The following is a 24,985-nucleotide window of genomic DNA, read 5'->3' as shown; positions in this document are numbered from 1 at the left end:
TTATTCAAATGTATATTAAACCCACATAATGATACGTATGATATGAATTTGGTGCAAAACCTAGCTATGGTAGCAACCTGAGTTACTCAGAGGAGCTTCCTGAGAGAATCAAGATTTCTTTTTTAATAAAATTTTATTTTATTTATTTATTTTTGGCTGCGTTGGGTCTTCGTTGCTGCACGCAGGCTTTCTCTACTTGTAGCGAGTGGGGGCTACTCTTCGTTGCAGTGCATGGGCTTCTCATCGTGGTGGCTTCTCTTGTTGCAAAGCACAGGCTCTAGGCGTGTGGGCTTCAGTAGCTGTGGCACACGGGCTCAGTAGTTGTGGCTCACAGGCTCTAGAGCGGAGTCTCAGCAGTTGTGGTGCACGGGCTGAGTTGCTCTGCGGCATGTGGGATCTTCCTGGACCAGGGCCCGAACCCGTGTCCCCTGCATTGGCAGGCGGATTCTTAACCACTGCGCCACCAGGGAAGCCTGAGAATCAAGATTTTTTAAGCTGGATTTAGTGGCGATGCATAGCCAAAAGTATAGCCTTCCTGGACAGCGTAAAGGAAAAACTGAATGGTGACTTCCCTTCTGAATAGAAAGCAAGAGCATGTTGGTTTAAATGGCCCTACAAGAGAATGACTTAATTAGATGTGTGGAAGTAGGTTCACAGATAATTTGGATTCACATTGGCCTTAGGAAGGGACTAGAATTGCTCCTCGCTGCACTGGCCCCCTTCACTGTGTTCCCATGTCACCCGTAAATGCTTAAGTGCCTCAGAACTTGGCAGTAATAACCAAAACCAACATCTATTCTCTACTTATTGGAGAATCTATCCAGAGCAGTCAAAAGGCTGTCTTAAAATTCCCATCAAATCCTAGTGAGAGCATTATTAAAATGTTCTCTCTTTCTGAGAACACTGTGACATTTTGCAGATGCCTGATAAAGAAAGTGTCTAAGAAAATAAAATGATGTACCTGTGGTCACAAAGCAGGTTAAGAGTTGGCTACGAAAGCCCCTCTCAGACGCATGTTTCCTGGAAGACCCTTCCTGATAGCTTTAACCTACTGAGGTAGAAGAGTGTTACCAGCAAGCACACTGCACTGCAAATCAGGCGACCAAGGTCTACACTGCTGTGTGATTTGTGAACTCTCTTCTGTTCTTTGAATCTCAGTTACTTTATTAGTGAAATGAGAAATATGGATTAGATAGTCCCTTACAGCAATAAAATCCTGTGACCATTACAAACAGTGTCTCCAGATATCTGCTTTCAGAAGGCAGCCTCTTTCCATTAAATCAACTGAAATATAAGTACAATAATACATGAATGGTTGTAATACAGGGTATATTAAGCAAATTTTGTCTCAGTCCCAGATAGACAATGCTGACATAAGAGATGCAAGACCACAGAGACAATAAAACAAATATTTTTTTAAATTAAACATCAGAATAGAAAATAACGTGCAGGTATTGTTTACAAGCAAAATGTGAAATATATACCATGGATAACTGATGGAGAAGTCACAGATGCTGCATAATTAGACAGAGAAATACCCTGTTTTCTAGTTTGTTCCTATGTTGAGTTTCACAGAGGAAAAGAGATTTCACAAGCAACTTACATTTAAAAAACAAAAGTGCAAGAAGCAGGACCACCCAGCTTGGCGAAGCCCTGGAATGATCTGACAATGAATCAGAGGCGACTGACTGAAGGAAACAAAGAAGCTGTCTATCTTTAGCTGCTCTTCATGAAGCAAGTTTTAAAATTAAATTTCCAAGCATCCTTGAAAAAGTACAATGAATGGGGGGAAAAATCATGGTTTCTTGAAAGAAATTAACAATCTTTTTCTGACTCTCTGCTAAAGAGCAGAAACTTTCCTCCCTAGTATAATATCTGCAGTTGTGTGGGCAGTTGAAAAGACTACACGTGGGCAATTCAGCAAAACACAAGAGCAGCAGGCAGCGAAGTTCAGGGAATACAGATCACAGCTGGTTTGAAACAACACCTTACATTATTCCAAAGGCAGTCACTTCCAGGTTGCCAACAACTCAAATTATTTATAGTAGATTGATTTATACACTCAACCCAATGTGAGAAGAAATATTTCTATTTATATCCAAACATCTTTAATATGAGGGGAATTATACTTGGGAGACCTTCATCGCCAAAAACAGGTTTTGCCAAATATGATTTAAGAAAGGGGAGGAAGCTACGTGTTTTCCATATCTGACCCTATAAAAGTACACTTGGAATGAGTATGATTTGTCTTTCCTCATACAGCTTCAAGGTAAGTGTGTGTGAGGACAGGGCTCTGTCTGAAGGGCCAACAGGGATGCCTGGCTGCCTGCACGCATGCCACACATCCTGGCCCGCACTGCCCATGGCAGCCCTTCCAGGGAATTACCAACTTACTACGTGGCAATTTTAATTAGATGTTTTGCTGTTCCCAGTCATTTCCTGCTTAATTCAGAATGCTTCATGCTATTATTGGGAATTGTTAGCATTTAATGAGAAGAAATTTGCTCTTTTTCTTACAGTTCTGACCCACTTCAAGGTTGCACCTCTAAGGTAAGATACTGATTTTTCTCATTCCTCGCAGGGAGCAAGAAATCTGCAGTGGCTTGGAGAGTGGTCGGGGGCGGGGGCAGGGGTGGAGGATATAAAATAAAAGCATTTCAATTTCAGGGCTGTTCATGCTTCCCTTGAAAAACTCTGAGGGAGACTTTAGAAACTCGTTCTCATTAATTTATATCTTTTGAAATAAATGAAATGCTTTCTCAGAATCTTTAGGAGTTTTTAGATACAATTTTTTCCATTTCCAGCATTGTAGACTGTATTTTAAATAATTGAATTACAACATGCAATACAACATTTCACAATGTTACTGTTCATTTACGGAGAAAATGTATGGGTGGGTCAAAAAGTTCGTTCGGGTTTTTTCCGTAACATCTTTTTTTAATTTATTTATTTTTGGCTGTGTTGGGTCTTTGTTTCTGTGCGAGGACTTTCTCTAGTTGTGGCAAGCGGGGGCCACTCTTCATCGCGGTGTGCGGGCCTCTCACTATCACAGCCTCTCTTGTTGTGGAGCACAGGCTCCAGACGCACAGGCTCAGTAGTTGTGGCTCACGGGCTCAGTTGCTCTGCGGCATGTAGGATCTTCCCAGACCAGGGCTCGAACCTGTGTCCCCTGCACTGGCAGACAGATTCTCAACCACAGCGCCACCAGGGAAGCCCCCGTAACATCTTAATGGAAAAGCCTGAACAAACTTTTTGGCCAAATCAATAAATTTCCTATACACAGCTTTTACTCACCACTGTATATAATATAAAAAACCTTGAGATGCTGTCTAAATGGATTAATAGAATGGATTGAATCCTTGCCTTGGAAAAGTGGCTGAAAACTGCATATTGTTTCACACTCTGTAAAATGGACATTTTAAAATATATAATATGAAAAATGTGAGCCTTTTTAGCAAGATAAAGGATTTTAATTATGCTATCCAAATCACTGTAGTTTGAATAGAAAAATGTTGAGAGGATAACCAAGTGCTTTTGAGTTTTCCTGGAAAAGATATCTTTTTAAACAGTATGTAGGTTCCTTAAAAAACTAAAAATAGAACTACCATATGACCCATCAATCCCACTACTGAGCATATACCCTAAGAAAACCATAATTCAAAAAGAGTCATGTACCACAATGTTCATTGCAGCACTATTTACAATAGCCAGGACATGGAAGCAACCTAAGTGTCCATCAACAGATGAATGGATATAGAAGATGTGGTACATATATACAATGGAATATTACTCAGCCATAAAAAGAAACGAAATTGAGTTATTTGTAGTGAGGTGGATGGACCTAGAGTTTGTCATACGGAGTGAAGTAAGTCAGAAAGGGGAAAACAAATACCGTATGCTAACACACATATATGGAATGTAAAAAAACAAAAATACAATGGTTCTGAAGAACCTAGGGGCAGGACAGGAATAAAGATGCAGATGTAGAGAATGGACTTGAGGACACAGGGAGGGGGAAGGGGAAGCTGGGACGAAGTGAGAGAGTGGCATGGACATATATACACTACCAAAGGTAAAATAGATAGCTGGTGGGAAGCAGCCGCATAGCACAGGGAGATCAGCTCGGTGCTTTGTGACCACCTAGAGGGGTGGCATAGGGAGGGTGGGAGGGAGATGCAAGAGGGAGGGGATACGGGGATATATGTATATGTATAGCTGATGGATTTTGTTATACAGCAGAAACTAACACACCATTGTAAAGCAATTATACTCCAATAGAGATGTTAAAAAAAGATCTTTATTATAAAATAGGTTATATATGACCATTATGCACAGGATTGATGAATGTTAAAGTGGCAGGAGACAGATCTTGAAAAGAAAAAGTTTTCTGAAATTTTTATGAGAATACTAGTAATAAAGCAAGAAAACATAGGTAATAACATTTTATAATGCCTTTGAGAAATACTAAAGACAGGTGAAGAAACTGAGTTTGTCAAACTTATGACACAGGAACAAGAGAAGTTGATGTAGAATAGGATATTTTTAACTAAACAATGCAAAACAAGGCTCCTCACATTTCTGCTTTCCTTTATTAGGTAGTCCTTGTAAATCCCAAATCTATAATGAAAAGGTTTTCACCAGGTACTAAATAGTTCCTATAACTTTAGCAACGTATTTCTATTGATGTTTTAATTTATAAAGCCAACTTTGGTCCTTCCCCACACCCAACATGTGTTCTAAGAGGTGTGAAGGGTGCCGTAGAAGGAAAACACTCCCTGTCTGCAAGGTGCTTATAATCCCACTGGAAGATAAGAACTACAAGTGAAAGAGCTGGAGAAATCCTGCAGTCATCTTAGCATGGCGTTCTGTATAAGCTGATGATAGGAGGCTTCTTAAGATTAATATGCAAACGAAACAGAGAAAGGAGCTACAATATCATACAGTAGATGAGCCAGAAACAACTGTCTCTTTCCAAATGCAAGAATAAGTATCTATCACCACTGGCACAGAACACGGAGACTGACATTTCACCTCCAGCCAAGCCAGGGAGTTGACCATACCCAAAAAGATGCTAGTGCTCAACTTGTCAAGGAATAATGTCGTGGTTTTTTTAACGTGAATCGAATGGCCCAGTTGCTGATTTTCTATAATATCTTTACTTCCTCTGCCAGGCAGTGTCTCTGATTCGGCTGCCATCAATAACCCACAGCCATGAGTTCTGACGCTGAGATGGCCATTTTGGGGGAGGCTGTTCCTTACCTCCGAATGCCTGAAAAGGAGCGCATGGAGGCCCACAATAGGCCTTTTGATGCCAAGTCCTCAATCTTCATGGTAGACCCTAAGGAGTCCTTTGTGAAAGCAACCGTGCAGAGTAGAGAAGGAGGGAAGGTGACAGCCAAGACCGAAGCTGGAGCTGTGAGCAAAACAACTGGAGGGGATTAGACTGGGCCCCACTGCCAGTTAGGGGAGCTGACACTCCTTTGTCGACCTGGCCTCTCTTACTTGACTTGACAGACAGTAACTGTGAAAGACGACCAAGTTTTCCCCATGAACCCTCCCAAATTTGACAAGATCGAGGACATGGTCATGATGACGCACGTGCATGAGCCAGCAGTGCTGTACAACCTCAAAGAGCGTTACGCAGCCTGGATGATCTACGTGAGTTTGTTCTCATGACCTCTGCTCATGCAGGTGGTTAATATTCTGAAAAATAGTATGTTATGAAGGTCCCCATGAAATAATTATATTCCTTTTTTTCCTTTACGGTGCAGACCTACTGAGGCCTCTTCTGTATCACCGTCAACCCCTACAAGTGGCTGCTGGTGTACAACCCAGAGGTGGTGGCTGCCTACCGAGGCAAAAAACAGGAGGCCCCGCCCCACCTCTTCTCCACCTCTAACAACGCCTATCAGTTCATGCTGACTGGTGAGTGGCCTGACTGTTTTTCATACAAATTATTTCACCACCTATAATCACAACATGGAAAAGTTAAAAAGACCTTTAGGAATACTCAAATCCAGCCCCTTAGGTGCACACAAGAGGTGACTAAAGCACAGCTCAATCATTTTAGTACCTATGTTTCTTGTTGATTTTGAATTAGATACTTTAAGAAGTATTGTTACGTCTTTAAAGTCATCAGAACCCATTTCAGAGATAATAGCCTCTCTCTGAATGAAAATGGTATTCGGGGACTACTTCATTCAAAAGGAAGTTGTCACTGTCCCCCCTTAAAAGGACTTTATTCTGATTGAGGCACCCTCTCTTACCTGATGTTTCTTTGACCCCATAGCATGCTTTTGGGAAGCTGATCAGAATTAGGGCTGCAGTCTGGGACCTTGAGACAGTGTGTGTGTGTGTGTGTGTGTGTGTGTGTGTGTGTGTGTGTGTGTGTGTGTGTGTGTGTGTGTGTGTGTGTGTGTGTGTGTGTGTGTGTGTGTGTGTGTGTGTGTGTGTGTGTGTGTGTGTGTGTGTGCAATTGATCCATTTAGAAACTAAATCTCAATCTTGGCCTGATTAACACTATTTTGAACTATGAAATACAGTCCAAATCCTTAGAATATTGTACATTTTTCAGTTATATGCATTCATTAGCAAAGAGCAGGCCACTGGAACCTATAGATGACAACTAGGGAATGTGTCTATGGAAAGGATTGCTCTTTCTTTTAAACCAGAAGGACACACTTCCTGTGGGGCATAAGGAGTTTAAAACACTACACATTTTAATGTTTCTCTTCCCCAACTTAAGAGACATAATAACAACACCACATGTAACTTTACAATAATATATGGAAAAACCCCACTGAGTGTGACACTTACACTCAATGCCCTCAGTGTTTCCCTATAGAAAGTTTTGTTTGTGTAACTAGTAGATATGCTGACTGTCCACTGTCTTTCTTCTAGATCGAGAGAATCAGTCTACCTTAATCACATATGTATTATTATTCTGAGACCTATTCCTATTTTATTTTCACTGGGAAAATCACAATCCAAAAGAAGAAATTAGTTCATGCCCCATAGTAAAGCAATGGCATAATCAGCCTGGAACTAAATATTGCTATCACTTATTATAGGGCTCGGATTGCATCCAAATATGAAATAACAATGTCGCAAATTACATCATTTGCTAGCCCATTCTTGAAAGTTCCAGAGCTTGCCAGGGATTAGGAGATATAAAACACCATGTCCACACATGGCCAGAACCCAGTACCGGACCATGAGCACACACACCTTCTGAAGTTTGGGCAGTTTGCGAACGTTACCAGGGGTTCATTTTCAAGGCCTACTTGAGGAATGTCTATTCCTTCAAAGACCTAACTTGGGGATATCTTTAGTCTAAGGAAGCTGAAGAACACATGCATTGCTTCAGAGAGTTTTTTACTAATTGTTTCATTTACTACATAGTACTTGAGGAGCTGCTTCTTGGACCCCTGAAGCCCGGCCTCAGCACCTAGAAGAGAGCCTGACACATTTTAAGCACTCAAGAAATAAGTGCTACATGGTTAATGATCGACTGTCTCAGATGCTTATCAGTGCAAAGCAACAGAAATAATATGGGCTAAATGTGGCCTGAAGAGAAAGATCTAGGGGACTCTGACAAAGACATATAAAGACAGGCACATAAGAGTAAATGCTAATGGAGGAAGTAGTTTCCTTTGTCACAGAGCTTAATTTCTCACACATATTTGATCACTGCTTGACAGCGGAGAATCCGGGGCTGGGAAGACTGTGAACATGAAGTGTGTCGTGTCATCCAGTACTTTGCAACAATTGCAGTCACTGGGGAGAAGAGGAAGGAGGAAGCTACTACTGGCAAAATGCAGGCAGGTCTGATTGCCACGTCAGAATCCAAGCCGTCAAGTAAGAAACTCCCGAGCCCCACATGTGAGGACTGCTCTTGCCTTTGCAGGGGACTCTGGAAAATCAAATCATCAGTGCCAACCCCCTGCTGGAGGCCTTTGGCAATGCCAAGACCGTGAGGAACGACAACTCCTCTCGCTTTGTAAGTCTGTGGGTCACCGAAGGGTTTTCTCAGGTGTCCTCTCAAATGCCAGAGAAGGCTCTCTGAGTTATTAATTCAATCTCTTTTTACTCGTGTGCTAACAGTCTTGTATATAACATCATCTTTTTCACTTGCAAGGGTAAATACATCAGGATCCACTTCGGTACCACGGGGAGACTGGCTTCTGCTGATATTGAAACGTGAGTAACAGGACCTCCTAAACAGAATCCAAGAATGACAAATGATGGTTGGGAGGAACATCTTACAGCTCCTGCTGAGCCTGGAGCCTGTGAAACACCAGTCACTGCCAAACATGCCTGTGGGTAATGCCAGTCTTAACCAGAGCCCACAGTGTGCTTCATCCACTTCAGTCAGGAGCCAACGGTGCTCTAGAAACTGCCAGGAGTTGCTGGGCTTATCTGAAGGATGCCAGCCTCAGAAGAAATTTCAAATTTTTCTAAGAAAAAACTAAGACTGGGGGTATATAACTTGGGTTTAGTGTATGTGATTTCTTCCTAGTGTGAGCCTTGATAAATGTTGCTCTTAGTAACCCCTGTTATAAAGCGAGAAGAGACCCTGAAGAGGAACAGGTTATCAAGAATCAATTATATTTGAAATGTCAAGAATCTTCTGTATGAGAAATGAATATGTCTTGAGCCAGGCAACTTCAGTTTCCTTCTAGAGGTGGCAAGAGCAACCACAGTGGTAGAGACGTAATATGTGATATCCCACGGGACCATTCAGCTGAAATCTCATGGGGCCAGTGAGATTGAGCTTATGACCCCAAGTTCCAAAATCATTCCAGGAACTTTATAATTTTTCCCGCTAATCCAATGTCTACTTTCCATTGCAGATCTTCTGGAGAAGTCTAGAGTCACTTTCCAGCTAAAGGCAGAAAGAGGCTACCATATTTTTTATCAGATCATGTCTAACAAGAAGCCAGAACTAATTGGTACAAAAGAGCTTACATTTATTAAGTTAGAAGCCAATGTTTTTATTAGCACACCTTCTAACGTAAACCATACACCCTGAATTCTATGCACCCAGAAATGCTCCTGATCACCACCACCCGTATGACTATGCCTTCATCAGTCAAGGGGAGATCACAGTCCCTAGCACTGACGACCGAGAAGAGCTGATGGCCACAGATGTCAGTTACACATGAAGTTTTTTAAAAATAAGTCATTGTGTATGGAAATGACAACGACAACCTGCTGTAGGTGTGAATAAGGACACAGTATAAGTTCTTCTAAATAAGTTAGTGTCTTTTGCCCTAATTCTGCCCTCTCATCTCTCCTGGTAGAGTGCCACTGACATCCTGGGCTTCTCTTCTGATGAAAAAGTGTCCATCTACAATCTCACGGGGGCAGTAATGAATTATGGGAACTTGAAATTTAAGCAAAAGCAGCGTGAGGAGCAAGCAGAGCCAGATGGCACCGAAGGTACCAAATGAACCTCCATCTGGGTTAAATGAGAGAATAGAGGCAAATAAGCCCACTCCAAACTCATGGCTCCTTTGCACCTGAGCATATGATGGCCACATACAAATATAACCCCACATAGGAATGATTCATTCCTTACTCTGCCTCTAGGAACGGTGGGGTCATAGTGGGTCATACTGGATGTCTGAATTGTGTCTCTGCAGTTGCTGACAAGGCTGCCTCTCTCCAGGGTCTGAACTCTGCTGACCTGCTCCAAGCCCTCTGCTACCCCAGGGTCAAGGTCGGCAATGAGTATGTCACCAAAGGCCAGACTGTGCAGCAGGTAATGGCACAACCTCTGTGAATCTCACACTTCCCAGGTCTTCAGGACACGTCTTTAATAACAGCAACGATCATTACTCTGTCTAAGAAGGTGTACAATGCAGTGGGCGCTCTGGCCAAAGCCGTCTAAGAGAAGATGTGCCTGTGGATGGTCACCTGCATCAACCAGCAGCTGGACACCAAGCAGCCCAGGCAGTACTTCACTGGGGTCTTGGACATCGCTGGCTTTGAGATCTTTGACGCGAGTTGTTTGCATCAATGACAAGCCTCAAAGCACCCTTCCGCTGTGTGTCTGCTTTGCTGAGTGTCCATTGGATTTTCCAAACTCACTCAAACTCTTTGGTATTTGAAATACCCAGTTCAACAGCCTGGAGCAGCTGTGCATCAACTTCACCAACGAGAAGCTGCAGCAGTTCTTCAACCACCACATGTTCGTGCTGGAGCAGGAGGAGTACAAGAAGGAGGGCATCGAGTGGGAGTTCATCGACTTCGGGATGGACCTGGCCGCCTGCATTGAGCTCATCGAGAAGGTACCTGCTGTGTGCACTCAGCAGCCGCCCCTCGCCGACCTGCTGCTTGACACTGCAGCTCATACCCGCCCCGTATGCACTCTGCCTTGGTCCAGCCGATGGGCATCTTCTCCATCCTGGAAGAGGAGTGCATGTTCCCCAAGGCCACAGACACCTCCTTCAAGAACAAGCTGTATGACCAGCATCTTGGAAAGACTGTCTAGTTCCAGAAGCCCAAGGTGGTTAAAGGCAGGGCTGAGGCCCACTTCTCCCTGGTGCGCTACGTCAGCACTGTGGACTACAACATTGCCGGCTGGCTGGAGAAGGACAAGGACCCCCTGAACGAGATGGTGGTCGGGCTGTACCAGAATTCCACAGTGAAGATTCTGGCTTTCCTTTTCTCTGAGGAAACATCTGAAGCAGGTAATTATCAACAGAATTAATCTTTTACTTCATGTATAAAACTGAGGCAGAGAAAGCCTGTACTATGAGTGCTTGTGATTTCTCTTCCCCTTAGAGGGTGGCGGTACAAAGAAAGGTGGCAAGAAGAAGGGTTCTTCTTGCCAGACCGTGTCAGTTGTCTTCAGGGTACAAACTTCACTTTCTCTCTTTAATTAGGTTCAGGAAGTTAAATTTTACTTTACTATGTGGGGAAGGGTAAATAATCTTGCAAGGATTCTAGAACTAAATGTGGCTCCAGGAGACAGGTCAGCAGGTAGTGGTAGCATTGACTCTCACAGGAAGGTGTGGGGTAGCTTGGAAGAGATAGCTCAGTATATAGGAGACACAGGTGCCAGGTCAGAGTCAGTATGAGACGGTAAAATTCAATATTGGGGCTGGGAAATAAGGTCATTTGACACTTAAAAGCTTCTTCTGGGAGAAGATTAAGCAAAACATGAGATTTTCTTTGGGAGCGTCCAAATGGGGTAGGTGCTTAGGTGTATACTGGCGTAAAACTGAAATGAGTAGATTGTGAAAGGTGAGGATAGAAAAATAGTGGTAGGATTTGGAGGCTGATCTAAAGAAGAAAATAAGAAATCAGGTGTGATAAGAAATAGCTTTTTAAGGAAAATTTACTTATCTTTTGACAATCCTATCTGTAATAACTGAAGTTCTAGTTATTCTGAAAACTCAGGATTTCCATAGGGTGGAAAACCTCTCACATTGGCAAGATGGCTATCCGTTTTCTGCCAATTCGCAGAACAAGGCATTAAAAGGCCCCTTTCTATGAAACCAGCAGGAAGACACAGCTACGTAATTATAAGGAATAAGCATTTGTTAGAGAAGCAGATACAATTGAAAGTTGGGTAAAGAAAGAAATGGGAGAGCTGGAAGAAGATTTTGAGTTTTTTGTAAATCGGACCATATTATCTAGGCAAAAGATTATGGGTAGAGTATTTCCATATGTTAAAATGCCGTAACTTTATAACATATGCTAGGAAATTCAACAGGAATGAATAACCACTTCAACAGCGAGTTTATAATACACAAAGATAGGGAAAATAGAGATATTTCCAGAGATAACCCTCTGCAAATTCAATCTGGATACTAATCATTGAAATTAAAACAGTATCATGGACCATGATAATTATGTCTATAAATATGAATGTACAAAAATAGTGTATTTTTAACCAAATATTCACATGGTTCCACAGGAGAATTTGAGTAAGCTGATGACCAGCCTGAGAAGCACTCACCCCCACTTTGCACAGTACATCGTCCCCAGTGAAACCAAAACCCCTGGTAAGACACTTCTGATATCCAGACAAGCTCTAGTGTAATTTCTCATCAGACTATTATATGGAAAATGTATCTCTCTTTAGGGGCCATGGATCATGAGCTTGTCCTGAACCAGCTGAGGTGTAACGGTGTGCTGGAGGGCATCCTCATCTGCAGGAAGGGGTTCCCAAGCAGAATCCTGTATGCAGACTTCAAACACAGGTCAGACTTTCTCACTGTGAATTATTTTACAAGGTTCTTGTTATTTCATTTTTCAATGAAATAATCCTATCCTTTATAACTTCTATTAAAATTGAAGAGCAACAAATTTAACAGACTCCGTATTGATATACCAAAAGTTTGACACCCTTTGAATATACAAAGACTAGATAAAGAGATAGATACGATCGCTTGTTTATCTGTGTTAGACTACCCAACAGTTAAGTTGTTTCTATAATAAGGCAGGAAGATTTCTTGTTGGTGACAACAGCTCTATCATTTATTTGTTTGGCTTAAACAGACACAAGATATTAAATGCAAGTGCAATCCCTGAAGGACAATTCATTGACAGCAAGAAGGCTTCTGAGAAGCTCCTTGGGTCCATCGACATTGACCACACCCAGTATAAATCTGGTCACACCAAGGTAATAGTCTCTAAGGCCCACCAGACCCTATGCCTGTCCCTTTGGAGTTTATGTAAAGTTTCTGATCTGCAACTCTGCCCACGCATAGGTCTTCTTCAAAGCTGGCCTTCTGGGGCTCCTAGAGGAGATGCGAGATGACAAGCTGGCCCATCTGATTACTCGAACCCAGGCCAGGTGCAGAGGGTTCTTGGCAAGAGTGGAGTACCAGAAGATGGTGGAGGGGAGGTAAAATAGGAAATGTTACTAAACCCCATCAGCCTAGGCCTTTTAATTCTGTTTCCTGTTATACCTGACTTTGAACATTTCTGTTCCTATCACAGAGGGTCCATCTTCTATATCCAGTACAATATTCGTGTTTTCATGAATGTGAAAGACTGGCCCTGGATGAAGCTGTATTTCAAAATCAAGCCCCTCCTCAAGAGTGCAGAGACAGGGAAGGAGATGGCCACCAAGAACGAAGGATTTGAGAAGACCAAAGAAGAGGTAGCTAAGTCAGAGGCAAAATGTAAAGAACTTGAAGAGAAAATAGTAACTCTGATGCAAGAGAAAAATGACCTGCAGCTCCAGGTTCAATCTGTGAGTATCAGAAGCCTTTGCTTGCAATCTAATGCTAAAATTTCAATTCAGCAGTTGCTAGGGGAGAGTCTAAATTCCACCTTATTAAGGGACTGATTATCAATCTTTCTTAATTCACAACTCCTCTGAATGTTCCATAAAATTTCATATACAATATTACTAAAAAGCTCTGTGGTAGGATTCCTTTCTGTTGAGAAGGGAAAAATAAAAGCATTTTTCCTTTCCCCCTGTTGTTTCTCCTACCAAAATATGGGCAGTAAAGAAAGTGATCTTTGTTCCCTAAGATTCTCCCCGCTGAAAAATGCAAATAAGAACAGTGAAGAAAGAACAATGTTGACAGTGAAGAGCGAGGAGACTTTATGATGAGAATGTATCAACTCAAAACCCATATTCTGAATTTTAAAATCTATGGTCCCCTGGCAATTTCCCTCTCAACTATATCTTTAGAAAGTCTCTAGGACCTGAAAGAATAAGATCATCGCAAAGAAAATGGCAATACTTTCTATAAATAGTGTCAATTAGGCAAAGCATGAGAAATAGTACTGGTGTTCTTGTTTTGATGTCCCAAGAAATATCCAAAGGCTTGAGAAGAAATATTTGATCAACACCACTATCTAACCCATTTCTGTGACCCAAATGACAAGAAAATTTCAGCTGCCACCACTGAAATCAAGAACAGAAACATTAAAAGCTACTCTCTAGTTCTCTGAATTTAGAAGGGAATCTGCACTGGTTCCAGTGGGCGCACAGGTTTTAGACAGATAACTAGAAAAATTAAAGAAAAATGAATTATAACTACCTAGGCTGGCACTGTGACTTTCCTTGTGGTTTATGGAGACAATGGTTTTCCAAATTGAGGAGGGGTTCATCACACCATTAAGAATCAAGAGATAATTGTATGGAAGTTAATTTCTCTCAGTATAGTATGATCCAAGTATAATCAGTATAACTGATCTAAGTATGCTCTTCTCAGAATAATATGACTTCTTTTCAACATTATTCTATCAACTACCCATTTAATAAATATTTCATGAAGTTCCAAACATTAGGGATACAACCTTGAGCAAGAGACATAGTCCCTGCCCTCAGAGGGTTTATATTCCAACTCCTATTTCTTCTCCTAAGAAACACACTTGCTACTTCTCTAGCACCACCTTCTAAAATGTTCCGTTCCCCTCAGTTCTTCCGCATGCTCCCATTAATTCCACCCACTCTGTCACTGCAGCATGTATCTTCCCTTTAATTCACTTTTCTGCTAAATATCCAACCATTTCCTTTGCTTTCCATATACTAAACTGTTCTGGAAAATAATATTAAATAAAGAAAACTAACTGAAGTTATATACCAACACATTAAACACAGGTTATCATGCAGGGGAGTAAAAGAATTTCCTTGACCCTCTTAGGGTTCCTTGGCTGCGTCTGAAACTTAAACTGACAAAGAATGACAGGAGAAAAACAAACAAATTTTATTTAATTTTTATGTGTACATGGGAGCCTTCCAAGAGAATAAAGACCTAAAGAAGTGGCCAGAGCATGGAGCTTTTATACCCTTTAGACAAAGAAATGATAAATATGTGAAGAACTGACAAGACAAAGGGGTCTGGACTGGGGTAGTAAGTGATGAAGAAATAACTAGGAAGATAAGGGTTAGTTTAACAAGGTTTGTTTATACAGCCTTCTCAGTCCTAAATTCCCCACCTCTTGTGATAAGAATGTCTTCTTTCCTCCCAGTACAGGGAGGGGACCTTCCACATGGAAGTTTTATGACCTGTTTCAGGGAAGAAGGGTGAGGGGAATGGGTCAGGGTGGGCTTCCTATTTCTGCTCTTTTCTCAAACTCCTTTAGCTTAAGATATTCATTATGCCAAGGTACCATACTTTGGGATAGTTTATCCTGAACCCCATCATTAATAAGTATAATTTTATTATAAATTCATCAGGAATTATGACAAATTCCTTTTTTAAAAATCTCCAGTGCCATAAGTGGAGTGCCCAATAAATATTTCCTAAATAATGGAAAGCTAATAAAAATTAACCAAAAGCTTTAAAGCACCATTTACTTGTTTGGTTTCAAAATCTTAATAAAATCTGAAAATGTCCACAGAACAAGATCTAAAAGTGTCTACTGTCCCTTCTCAGGAAACAGCTAGCTTGGCTGATGCAGAAGATAGATGTGACCAGCTGATCAAAACCAAAATCCAGCTGGAGGCAAAGATCAAGGAGGTGACTAAGAGAGCTGAAGATGAGGAAGAGATCAATGCTGAGCTGACGGCCAAGAAGAGGAAACTGGAGGACGAATGTTCGGAACTGAAGAAAGACATAGATGACCTTGAGCTGACACTGGCCAAGGTTGAGAAGGAGAAACATGCCACAGAGAACAAGGTATGAAATATATTTGTATACAGCATATAGAGACTCTGCCATCTAACTAAGCTGCTTTAGAGCAGAGATAATCTCTTCCTTAACCTTTCTAGGTGAAAAACCTCACAGAAGAGATGGCAGGCCTGGACGAAGTCAAAGCTAAGCAGACCAGGGAAAAGAAGGCCCTCCAGGAGGCCCACCAGCAGACCCTGGATGACCTGCAGGCAGAAGAGGACAAAGGGAACACCCTGAACAAAGCTAAAGCCAAGCTAGAGCAGCAAGTGGATGACGTAAGTCTAGGATTAGCAAGGAACTTATTTTCTTTGAAAGGAAGCTAAGCAATCCTTTTGACTCAACATTATTTGTATTTAGCTTGAAGGGTCTTTGGAGCAAGAAAAGAAACTGCACATGGACTTAGAGCCAAGAGGAAGCTGGAGGGTGACCTAAAATTGGCCCAAGAATCCACAATGGATATAGAAAATGATAAGCAGCAACTTGATGAAAAACTCCGAAAGTGAGTATGAGAGAGTTCAATTGTAACCTGCTCGTTGTCTGGATCTCAAAAATATTACTTCGCAGCACACAGAAAAAAACAAATAATGACATCTTTAACTTTTGTATTTAATGAAAATGGTATAGTACTGACTTGTAAAACATGCAATTAGCACTTCCTCAACACCAGCAGTACAAAAACGTTCAGTTACACATAGAGAAGAAGACTGGCAAGAGGACAGAGTATGAGCTAATGCGTTGCTCTCCTAACAGGAAAGAGTTTGAAATGAGCAGCCTGCAAAGCAAGATTGAAGATGAACAAACACCTGGCATTCAACTGCAGAAGAAGATCAAGGAGTTACAGGTAAGTCCATGATTTCCATCAGTTTCATTCAACATGACAAAATACTAACACAAAGGAGCTGACGTTGAGCTTTTCCCCACTGCCAGGCCCGCATCGAGGAGCTGGAGGAGGAGATCGAGGCAGAGCGGGCCTCCCACGCCAAAGCTGAGAAGCAGCGCTGGGACCTCTCCCAGGAGCTGGAGGAGATCAGCGAGCGGCTAGAGGAGGCGGGCGGCGTCACATCCACCCAGATAGAGCTCAACAAGAAGCGGGAGGCCGAGTTCCTGAAGCTGCGCCAGGACCTGGAGGAGGCCACCCTGCAGCACGAGGCCACAGCGGCCACGCTGAGGACGAAGCACGCGGACAGTGTGGCCGAGCTGGGGGAGCAGATTGACAACCTGCAGAGGGTCAAGCAGAAGCTGGAGGAGGAGAAGAGTGAGCTGAAGATGGAGATCGACTACCTTGCTAGCAACGTGGAGACTGTCTCCAAAGCCAAGGTACAATCATGATTTAAGTCTTGTAGAGATTTCTGTAGGACAGGTGTGAGTGAGCCTTTCAAGAATCACTAGTAACTGGCAGAAGGAGATTATGGCAGGAGGCTGGTCGCAGGAAGGGCAACTCCCATGTCATGGGGCCAAGTGCTCCCTCTTTACAGGAGAAGAGCTGTCCCCAAAGAATATGCATCCTGAAAACTCAAGTTCTTTCCAATAAAAAATACAATTCAATGATGTATTTTGAAATTTTTGAAACACCTCACCTTGTCTAGGCTTTTTGTTTTTCCCTTAAGCACAAATACATAACCTGCTTCTCAAAGAAATTTCATGAGCTGAGTCATCAAGTATCACTATTCTCATATCACAGATAAGCCAACTGAGTAAAGGCTTAGTTTCACAAAGCAATTTCGTGGCAGTAGGTTTAGACTATGTGTCTTGTTACTCTTTCCATCACAAACTAAGGCCTCAGTTGTTGTTGTTGTTGTTGTTTTGTAAAGGTAGTTTATTCTCAAAATAAGTGAGTACTGCAGCTTCTATGGAATGCTTAGATTATTGCAAATTTCTATGGTCCAAATACTTGCTTAAGATGCCATTTACCACTGTTTGAATGCAGGGAAACCTTGAAAAGATGTGCCGCGCTCTAGAAGACCAAGTGAGTGAACTTAAGACGAAGGAGGAAGAGCAGCAGCGGCTGCTCAGTGACCTGACGGCTCAGAGAGCGCACCTGCAGACGGAATCAGGTGGGCCATCTACCAGTGTTGACCTTGAATGATAAATTTATCTTGGCTATCCAGTTGCTGAAAAACTCTACACTGAGTTATTTGAGCTCACATATGACTTCCCTGGGAGGAGCCGCTCATATGAACACCTTATTGACCACCAGCATGGACTACTTTCTTCCTTTCTGTCTTTTTGGTTTTGGGTTTGTTTTCTTTTAAATACAGACCCAGGCTCTCTTATTTTTTAACACTTTAAAGCAGATTTCACTCTAATCTAAAAGTTATCTAATAAAAAAGTGTATCCTGACAGTATTTACTTTTGCTTTTCAAAGTGCTTCCACAAGTTAATTACTTTTTTACCCTCATTAGTCTGTGTAATGTTATCTCCATTTTAAAGATGTCGGATTATGGTAGTGGTGAAATGACCTGTCCAAGAACGCTTACTCCAGTCTTTTCCCTGAAGTCTTGCCAATTGCCGGTAGCACCACAGTTAAGTAGGGAAATATTCAGGACCACAATCCAGCCAGGAGCATTCAAGTGAGGTACACAGAGTTTTGATTATCCAAATTGGAGGGTCTCTGCATTTACTCCTCCCCCTATCAACTTGTCCAACTTTCTACCAAAGTTCTTCTCCCCAAGTGAGAGGTAACAAGATGGAAATTGTTTTGTGGGTCATTTGGACCATTAACGTAATAGGTAGATCAAATTGTTGGAGAACCACTTTACTCTTTCATATTCATTCAAATATTGTTCTTTCTAGAACAAAGCTCAAGTAAGGCTTTTATTATTGTTATACAGTTGATAAGTACACTTTATGAAAAAGAAAAACTGTATTCGCAAATAATCAGAATGCTCCCTGTAGTTCCTTTTCCTCATTACATGTTTACTCCTAGTAATTTAGTGGTATGAAAAAAAAAATGAACGCTGTGATTCTTATTAAATGTTAAAGAGATAAGGCTTACAGGTAACCAGTTCAAAAATGGTGCTGAAAGTGTTTTCTCTCTTTTTAACATAATACAGTTGACCCTTGAACAACATAGGTTTGAACAGTGTGGGTCCACTTATACGTGATTTTTTTCCTATAAAAACATACCACAGTACTAGATGATCCACAGTTGGTTGAATCCATGGATGTGAAAAAAGAGGGCTGACTGTAAAGTTATAAGCAGATTTGCAACCGTGCAGAGGGTCGAAACCCCTAACCCCGATTGTTCGAGGGTCAACTATATAGTGTATTTTCTGAATTATGGTGCTTAAAGAATGGGAGACAAATTTAAATGCCACTTAGTTTAAGAACTAATTAGTTATCCACAAACCAACTCATTCTTGGGGTGGAAAGACACTTGATTGTTTCTTAATATAAAAATTCTTCCAGGATTTTCCTTCAAACATCATTTCAGAGGGAACTGCTCAAAGTCTCCTATTTTCCAAAGAATAAATTCTGTTTCAATCAAGTTTCAGTGAAAGGTAAACTAGTACAACACTGTTGCCTTACACAAAAAACACTGGAATGGTTTTTGTTGGTTTGATTTACCTTTTTTTTTTTCACATATTTCTTCACCAGTTTCTACTGTGATCAAATAATTTGAAATAGCTCCCCAAATCTTTTGTGTTGTTCAGAAGCGTGTAATCTGCCTCAGTCTTCCCTACTTCTCATTTTCACATAGATGTCCTCACCAGGGTTGAAGTGGAAATTGGTGGTTTGCTAAAAGCCACACTCTCCATCACGTTTCAAACCCAGCTCCCTTTCCCCCTCCAGTTTGTAATTTAGAGCTTTAACTTCCAAAGTAAGGTTGAGTTTTCTGGTTCTTGATCTTTATAGGTGAATACTCATGACAGCTAGATGAAAAGGACTCATTAGTTTCTCAGCTCTCGAGGGGCAAACAAGCATTCACACAACAGACAGAAGAACTGAAAAGGCACCTTGAAGAGGAGAGAAAGGTTAGCCCTACTTACAGCTGTTGTTTTTGTCATTATCCTTGCTTTTGAGATTGTTTTCTGCTTACTTCTACAGATTTTATTCTGGTGGCCTACAGGAGCTTAGAGACTAAACATCACCTTAAAGATATAAAATTAAGTCACCAATCTCTATGTTCTCAGGCCAAGAGTGCCCTGGCCCACGTCCTGCAGTCCTGCTGTGACCTGCTGGGGGAACAGTATGAGGAAGAGCAGGAAGCCAAGGCTGAGCTGCAGAGGTCAATGTCCAAGGCCAACAGTGAGGTTGCCCAGTGGAGGACCAAATACAAGACGGACGCCATCCAGCGCACAGAGGAGCTGGAGGAGGCTAAGTATGTTCTAGAATTACCTAAAATGAAAATAGCTCTGTTAACAATCAAAGTGCACCTGATATTAAATACCACATGGGCAAATGTCCATTGCTCCCCAAATAAAAACCTACGAAAAATCATGCATGACATAAACCTAAGCAAGAAAAACAAATACTCTAGGTTGTCTAGGGAAAGAAGTTAAGTTAGAGGGTAGAAGGAAAAAGGACATAGTGCAAGAGGAAGCTGAATGATTATTTTTTAAAAGGGGAACTTCTGACATCATCCTATCCATACAGGTGTAGACAGAATACGAGTCAATTATACTCTCCCGTGCTGCTCCTCCGTCTTAGCCATTAATGGAAAAATCGGTCCAGGGTGACAGATATGTAAGAGAAAAATAATCAGACTTTAAAGCACAGCTCCTCCTTTTGAGATGTAAAAACATGGTTATTTGTAGAGGAAAAAAGAATACAGTGTTAAAGACTAAAAAGTAGACACTAAGCTCTGTAATAAGAAATAACACATATTGTTGTTAAAGGTCTAAATATTCAATGCAATCAAAGGTTCAACACTGAACTTAAGAGGGAGAATCTTATTCAACAGAAAGTTTAAGGAAGGGACCTTCTCATTCAAGAGAAAGTTTCAGGAGAGATCTAGTCATTTATTCTGCGAATAATGTAGAGCCAGATAGGAATTATAATGTTTTGGTGGATGCCTTAGAAGAGTTTCTGAGTGACCATTCACTTCTATTGTCCTTATTTCACTTTTTAGGAAGAAGCTGGCCCAGCGTCTGAAAGATGCCGAGGAACACGTAGAAGCTGTGAACGCCAAATGCGCTTCCCTTGAGAAGACCAAGCAGCGGCTCCAGAATGAGGTCAAGGACCTCATGACTGATGTGGAGAGGACAAACGCCGCCTGTGCAGCCCTGAACAAAAAGCAAAGGAACTTCGATAAGGTAATTTCTGCACCAGTTTCTGTCTCAGCATTCAACATGTGATTAAGGAGAGCCTCCCACCTTCCATGTGCCTATTCAAACCATCCGAGGGCTGTTCTCAGCAGCTCCAGCTCCACGAGTAGGTGGGGAGGAGTGGGGACTCCTGTGCTTTCTACTCTTCTCATTCATAATTATTTTTCAGTCCCCGATCATCTCAACTCTGTTTGAAAGTTGCCAGAATAAATGGTTTTCATCCCATCAAACTTTCTCCACTCAATTTCTTGACCATTCCTTGCCCCTCAGGTCCTATCAGAATGGAAACAGAAGTATGAAGAAACTAATGCTGAACTTGAAGCTTCCCAGAAGGAGTCCTGCACCCTCAGCACAGAGCTGTTCAAGGTTAAGAATGCTTATGAGGAATCCTTAGACCAACGTGAAACCTTGAAGTGGGAAAACAAGAATTTGCAACGTGAGGACACTTTACCTTTTCTTCAACAAAAGATTTGAAAGAATGTTTTCCCTCACTGAATGAATTTTTAATTTTTTTTTTTCATGAACAGAGGAGATTTCTGACCTCACTGAGCAGATTGCAGAAGGAGGGAAACATAAATGAACTGGAGAAAATAAATAAAAAAGTGGAACAAGAAAAGTCTGAAATTCAGGCTGCTTTAGAAGAGGCAGAGGTAGACTCTAAAACCATTTTGAGAGGAATTAAGATCTAATACATGCAAGAATCAAGAGAAAAGAAAAATAATTTTTACTCTGGGTAATAAATATGAGGATGGAAAACTGACCATGCATACAACTAACATAACTGGACATCGGTATGCTAGACACCGAGAAAGCAAAGATGAATAAGTTAAGGGCCCTGCCTCCATGGGCATTAGCTAGCTAGGGAGACAGAATTATACAAAACCAACAACACCACATGGCAGAAATTTCTGTAACAATGGAAAAAAGATGCGTTATAGTAGCACAAAGGTAGGAACTAATTCCTATCTCTAGAATACCATGCACTTCCATTCCCTGCTAATGTCACCCCTTGCTGTCATTAAGGCATCTCTTGAACATGAGGAGGGAAAGATCCTGCACATCCAGCTGGAGTTGAACCAAGTCAAGTCTGAAGTTGACAGGAAAATTGCTGAAAAGGATGAGGAAATTGACCAGCTGAAGAGGAACCACATTAGAGTCGTGGAGTCCATGCAGAGCACGCTGGATGCTGAGATCCGGAGCAGAAATGATGCCATCAGGCTCAAGAAGAAGATGGAGGGAGACCTCAATGAAATGGAAATCCAGCTGAACCACGCCAACCGCACGGCTGCTGAGGCCCTGAAGAACTACAGGAACACCCAAGCCATCCTCAAGGTAAATGGGCTCAGGAGATGGTCCCAGGGCAGTTGGGGTGACTGCAGCCCTGAGAACAAGGTGTCTCAATGATCATTCATTCCACAGGATACCCAGCTCCACCTGGATGATGCTCTCCGGGGCCAAGAGGACCTGAAGGAGCAGCTGGCGATCGCGGAGCGCAGAGCCAACCTGCTGCAGGCCGAGATCGAGGAGCTGCGGGCCACCCTGGGGCAGACGGAGAGGAGCAGGAAGATGGCGGAGCAGGAGCTCCTGGATGCCAGCGAGCGCGTCCAGCTCCTGCACACCCAGGTGAGTATAACATAAAAGTAAAAAATACAGTGGACTGGAAATGAAATTCTTGCTCAAATCTTAGTACTATCTAAAAATGTATTCATAATGTTTTATGGAGGTTAAAGTTTAAAATATCTTTGGATTAACAATATTTTTGTTTATATGAACTGTGACATTCAGAGTTGACTGTCTTGTAAAAGTATATTGTCAACTCAGATAATTTATGGAACAAGAAGGGATACTAATTAGTTACCTTAATTAATTAGTTTGTGGGTTCATTAGAACATTGGACATTGTAATTTTGCTCTCATGTACTCAGTATTTCTAAATTTGATATTTTAACCAGAACACCAGCCTGATCAACACGAAAAAGAAGCTGGAGACAGACATCTCCCAAATCCAGGGAGAGATGGAGGACATTATCCAAGAAGCTCGCAATGCAGAAGAGAAGGCCAAGAAGGCCATCACTGACGTGAGCAGAGGGCCACACGGGGGTGGTCAAGTTAGAATCTTGATGGGCTGTCTCAGCTCTCTCTACTGGTTTTATTTTACTGCTAATTAGGCGGTCATGATGGCCGAGGAGCTGAAGAAGGAGCAGGACACCAGCGCCCACCTGGAGCGGATGAAGAAGAACCTGGAGCAGACGGTGAAGGACCTGCAGCACCACCTGGACGAGGCTGAGCAGCTGGCCCTGAAGGGTGGGAAGAAGCAGATCCAGAAGCTGGAGGCCAGGGTGGGTCTCCCAGCCTGTTCAATTCCCAGCCTGTTCATGCTGCTAGTTACAGCCAAGTGGCTAAACACCTTTGTCCTCTTCCAGGTGAGGGAGCTTGAAAATGAGGTTGAAAATGAACAGAAGCGCAACGTTGAGGCTGTCAAGGGTCTTTGGAAACATGACAGAAGAGTGAAGGAACTTACTTACTAGGTGATCAGCCTTTCCATATAATTCAAGCCTACTGCTTTCAAGAAAATAAAAATGAGTTGTTTTCAAACAATGACACTATTTGCTACCTCTTTCATTCCAGACTGAGGAGGACCGCAAGAATGTCCTCAGGCTACAGGACTTGGTGAACAAATTACAAACCAAAGTTAAAGCTTATAAGAGACAAGCTGAAGAGGCTGTAAGTACCTCCCCAGTGAGAGAGAAAGGTTCAGGAGCAGGGCCAGGATTTGTGGAGACTAAAGCTCATAGAATTTAAGAGGCTTTCATTAAGGCAAAGAAGACTAAATTGGGAACACAAAATTAGGTTTGAAAATGAGTATTTATTTAGAATGAAAAAAATCGTACCACTAATTATTGGATCCTTAGAGATTCGGGTTCATTTCTTCTGAGACCTCTAGCAGTTTTCCAGACAAAGCAGTGTAGAGATGCATCTTGGTTACAACCCACCTCCCTCCCTAACTAGAACACTCTACTCCCAGCAATTCCCAGCACCCATAGGGGCTGTGCAAATGAGCACTCTGAATCTAAGCCTTATTTAAGTACATGATGAATCGACCTCAGAACATTTCTTTTCCATTTGGCTGTAGTTATCTTTCTCATCCTGTTAATTCTAAAACCTTCCTTAAGGTTCTCCACACCCAATACTACCACAGTACCTACTTTTTAAAGTTTGTTCCACAGAAACAAGGCTGACTCAAATTCCTGCTACTTTGATATCCCTGTTGTCACTGTAGCATCTTAAGTTTGTCAGGAAGAGAGTCAAGTGAGAGAGAGTGAACAGGGGGTTGTAAGCCCACCAACACAGAGGTGAATATGTGGGATGCCCTACCCCAAATAGGTACATCACCAAAGAACAGAACCTTTTGCTTTCTCACTCATGAAGCAAATTCTATAGCTGCTGTTAGTAACAAAGGCAGTAAGAATCAGAAAATGTCAAATTTTCTTGTTCTCTCAAATGCATTTCTTTTCTCAGGAGGAACAAGCCAATGTCAACCTTGCCAAATTCCACGAGATCCAGCACGAGCTGGAAGAGGCCGAGGAAAGGGCTGACACTGCCGAGTCGCAGGTCAACAAGCGGCGGGTGAAGAGCCAGGAGGTTCACACAAAAGTCATAAGTGAAGAGTAATTCATTCAAATGCTGAAAGGTGACCAAAGAAATGCACAAAATGTGAAGTTCTTTGTCACTGTCATATGTCATTGTAATGTCAAGGAAATAAATCTGCAGAGAATTTTGCAATCTAAAAATACATGTGTCTCTTAATTACAAGCTCAATAGTGCTATTAGAACTAATTCATTTATTCAACATTTGTTATGCTCCTACTGTGTGCAGTCAGAGGCAATGACAAAAAACGAATGTGGTCAGGGAACCAACTTTAATAGAAGGCAAATGAAATGAAGTGGTCTAAGAGGATGCAAAGGTAGTTAATGGGATACTCAATTCCATTCAACCAATTTTATTGAGTGTCAAGAACGTGTCTGTACAGAAATTGGTACCAAGGATATGACAACCATCCCTGCTTTTGAAGAGCTCAAGCCAGCAAGTGATAGCAATTCAAACAGATGCTGGTACAATTTGCGTACTCTG

At 41.9% G+C, this 24,985-nt stretch overlaps 1 protein-coding gene across 1 annotated transcript; it reads left to right on the top strand.

Annotated features, from left to right (window-relative positions):
- The first annotated feature begins 5,211 nt into the window (after nucleotides 1-5,211).
- On the top strand, nucleotides 5,212-24,525 carry LOC115855815 (myosin-1-like). Its single transcript, XM_030861403.2, is given in 42 exon segments — nucleotides 5,212-5,415; nucleotides 5,515-5,658; nucleotides 5,772-5,925; nucleotides 6,901-6,928; nucleotides 7,701-7,740; nucleotides 7,743-7,820; nucleotides 7,907-7,999; nucleotides 8,138-8,201; nucleotides 8,853-8,951; nucleotides 9,047-9,064; nucleotides 9,067-9,149; nucleotides 9,303-9,441; nucleotides 9,645-9,763; nucleotides 9,854-10,003; nucleotides 10,122-10,292; nucleotides 10,388-10,694; nucleotides 10,789-10,859; nucleotides 11,927-12,014; nucleotides 12,095-12,212; nucleotides 12,511-12,634; nucleotides 12,723-12,859; nucleotides 12,955-13,210; nucleotides 15,351-15,593; nucleotides 15,686-15,862; nucleotides 15,945-15,984; nucleotides 15,987-16,086; nucleotides 16,338-16,428; nucleotides 16,515-16,904; nucleotides 17,515-17,641; nucleotides 19,443-19,561; nucleotides 19,721-19,908; nucleotides 20,659-20,842; nucleotides 21,125-21,290; nucleotides 21,382-21,424; nucleotides 21,426-21,504; nucleotides 21,878-22,186; nucleotides 22,274-22,477; nucleotides 22,806-22,931; nucleotides 23,022-23,192; nucleotides 23,277-23,381; nucleotides 23,482-23,577; nucleotides 24,373-24,525. Coding segments are annotated over 42 exon segments (5,796 nt in total).
- Nucleotides 24,526-24,985: the final 460 nt, after the last annotated feature.

The sequence above is a fragment of the Globicephala melas genome, chromosome 20, assembly GCF_963455315.2.
Source record: "Globicephala melas chromosome 20, mGloMel1.2, whole genome shotgun sequence".
NCBI classification, from domain to species: domain Eukaryota; kingdom Metazoa; phylum Chordata; class Mammalia; order Artiodactyla; family Delphinidae; genus Globicephala; species Globicephala melas.
Note: the sequence above shows the minus strand (reverse complement) of the source record. Positions and strands in the feature narration are given on the sequence as shown.